At 36.7% G+C, this 2,744-nt stretch overlaps 1 protein-coding gene across 1 annotated transcript; it reads left to right on the forward strand.

The window, feature by feature from the left end:
• The first annotated feature begins 230 nt into the window (after positions 1–230).
• Positions 231–2,088, forward strand: LOC110888252 (stemmadenine O-acetyltransferase). The gene is made up of 3 exons (XM_022135784.2): positions 231–504; positions 594–1,065; positions 1,139–2,088. Exons 1-3 carry the CDS (start codon positions 290–292, stop codon positions 2,039–2,041), a joined length of 1,590 nt encoding a protein of 529 aa, XP_021991476.1. The 5' UTR covers positions 231–289; the 3' UTR covers positions 2,042–2,088.
• The last annotated feature ends 656 nt before the right edge of the window (positions 2,089–2,744 follow it).

A 2,744-nucleotide genomic window follows, 5' to 3' on the forward strand; every position in this document is an offset into this window, starting at 1 on the left:
CAGGTCGACCTAACCATGACGTAAACACACACGATTTAAAATGGGTTTGACACGACACAAATATATACACAGGTCAGATTAGGGTTTGTTAATTTGAAACCCGCCAACCTATAAATATAAACTCTATGGCTCACACTAATAAAAGAATGACGGTTATATATTATATAAGATAAAATAGTTGTAATGCTTGAGAATAATTATATACAACAGAAGTCATAGAAACAGCTATATGTCCTATATAATGAAGAGTGTACTTTGAAGCTGATCATCAATTCATAATCCAAACAAAATGAAGTGGATATCCTCAGCCCATAAAGCAACCCAACGTGTCCTCGTATCTCGACAACATCTTCTTCTTCATGTAGGTTCTTGTCCTCGATATTTCCATGCTTCCAACACCATCAGGTGGTCAAAATCCTATCAAATTCAGGCTTCATCCTTATTTTCTGGTCGATATTATAGCATCTCGGCGAATCAAAACGTTACTAAATCCTCCTCATACAGGTTAGCAATTGCAACCTTGATCTTTTTGGTGTGTAAATACGAACTAGATTTAAACATGTAACTCATGTATAGGTTGTGGTTTAATGCAGTTTTTGTAGGTTACCATATGCTTATAACAAGCTTGGAAACAGTATTAAGAATGTTGATCTTGAAATAATTTCAAGAGAATCCATCAAACCAGCTTCTCCCACTCCACATCATCTAAGAACCTTTAACCTCTCCATTATAGACCAATATATGTTTGATGTCTACACCCCTTTGATCTTATTTCTTCCTAATACCGACAACACAAGTGTTACGAATGTAGTAACCAAAAGATCAAAACATCTCAAGGAGGCTTTATCTAAGATTCTTACTCAATTCTACCCCCTTGCTGGAAGAGTTAAGGAGAACTTGCATATCGAGTGCAACGATGAAGGGGTCTATTATTCTGAGGCTCGAGTAAACCAAAAGCTCAAAGATTTTCTTTGTCATCCAGATGATGAAAAAGTGAGGGAGTTGATGCCGGAAAGCCCTTGCATCGCAGAATCTTTATTAGGAAATTATGTTATCCGTATTCAGGTAAGTTTTAATCTTCTTATTCGATTTTAGTGTTATATACGTAGTTGATTAATATTCGAGATCTCTTTGTCAGGTGAACTTTTTTCTTTGTGGTGGGATTGGGATTTCCACAAGCGTGTCACACAAGATCTTTGATGGCCACACATTTCACATGTTCATGAAAGCATGGGCCGCGGCTGCAAGAGGTTCACAAGATATACTTTCACCAAATTTTGTGGCTTCTGAAATCTTTCCTAACAATCCGCATTTAGAACACCCGTCGCCATCCAAAATAATGGCTACCAAAACGCTTAGCACAAAAAGATTTGTGTTTGATTCAACAACTTTGGCTTTTCTTAAAAACCAACTGATTGTCATGCCTAGCTCAGGACATCCACCAACCCGCATGGAGGCCACAACTGCTGTAATTTGGAAAGCTGTTGCGAAAGCAGCATCTAAAGTAAGACCATTTGGTCCACAGTCACCTCATGCTTTGTTCTCAGCAGTCAACTTAAGGAAAAGGGCATCACCTCCTTTGCCCAAAGACTCAATTGGAAACCTTATTGATGGAGCGGGTGCGATATGCTTTCCTAAAAGGGAACTACACTTGCCAACACTGATAGGTGAACTTAGAGAATCAATAGCAAAAATAAACTCGGATCACATCGAGTCCATGAAAGGGGAAAAGGGGCATGAGATATTGAGAAAGTTAAAGCAACCAATGGATGTGACAAGGGAAGGAGATTGCATCATGGCTTCGAGCATGTTGAATAGTGGAATGTATAACTTGGATTTTGGATGGGGTAAGCCGGTATGGTTTTATATTATGAATGCTGGATTTGATAGGTTTTTGGCTTTGAATGAAACATTGAAGGGTGGTGGTGTTGAAGCCATAGTCACATTGAGTCTAGAAGAAATGGAGATATTTGAGCGTGATCCGGAACTTCTGTCCTATGCTACTGTCAACCCTAGTCCTCTTCGATTTCTTAAGCATTGAGTTTAGATTTCAGTTTAAATTCAGTTCATTATTTATTATTAAATGTATATGTGTAAGTTGAATTTAATTATTAAATGTATATTATTAAACTTATATGAACTTATTAACTTTGATTTATTTATTATATAATTATAGTGACACGCCGTTTTTAGAAGTTTACTATAAGATGTATGTCCTACGTGTATATTTCTTGTCGTTGCTTTTAATACCGATCCACTCTTTATTGCTATATTACTCTGCTAATTTAGAATCTCATGTATTACATATATTACTCTGCTAATTTAGAATCTCATGTATTACATATATGGAATAAATATAATATTACATACTTAGTAATTAAAACATTCTGGTGTACAAAAAATTCGTGTATCACACATGTTAATACGTCCATGGCTTTATAGTCTAGTGGCATTTTGGGGGTGGGATAAGGCTTTGAGATTAATAGGTCCTGGGTTTCTACTCTCACAAGGGGGGTTTTCCCATATTTATTGGGTTTCCTCCTGAATTGGTGTATAGGCATTATGCCTAGTGGAGATGGATATGATTGGGTGGTTCCGCTGGTGGCACAATGATACTCCAGTGGTCCGTCAGTGATCCAAATTTGCCGTTCAAAAATCACACATGTTAATACGTAACGTCATCGAGATGTCTTTTAAAAAATAAGTTTTGACGTGATAGTTATAAATTATGTTAAGTTAATTTG

This window comes from Helianthus annuus, chromosome 11, assembly GCF_002127325.2.
Source record: "Helianthus annuus cultivar XRQ/B chromosome 11, HanXRQr2.0-SUNRISE, whole genome shotgun sequence".
Classification (NCBI taxonomy): Eukaryota; Viridiplantae; Streptophyta; class Magnoliopsida; order Asterales; family Asteraceae; genus Helianthus; species Helianthus annuus.

What these genes read in the sequence shown, in the direction of transcription:
- LOC110888252 (XM_022135784.2), top strand. Translation starts at nt 290, where the DNA reads ATGAAGTGGATATCCTCAGCCCATAAAGCAACCCAACGTGTCCTCGTA. An exon ending in ACTAAATCCTCCTCATACAG is followed by an intron (nt 505 to 593) that starts GTTAGCAATTGC and finishes GGTTTAATGCAG; the next exon opens with TTTTTGTAGGTTACCATATG. An exon ending in ATTATGTTATCCGTATTCAG is followed by an intron (nt 1,066 to 1,138) that starts GTAAGTTTTAAT and finishes TCTCTTTGTCAG; the next exon opens with GTGAACTTTTTTCTTTGTGG.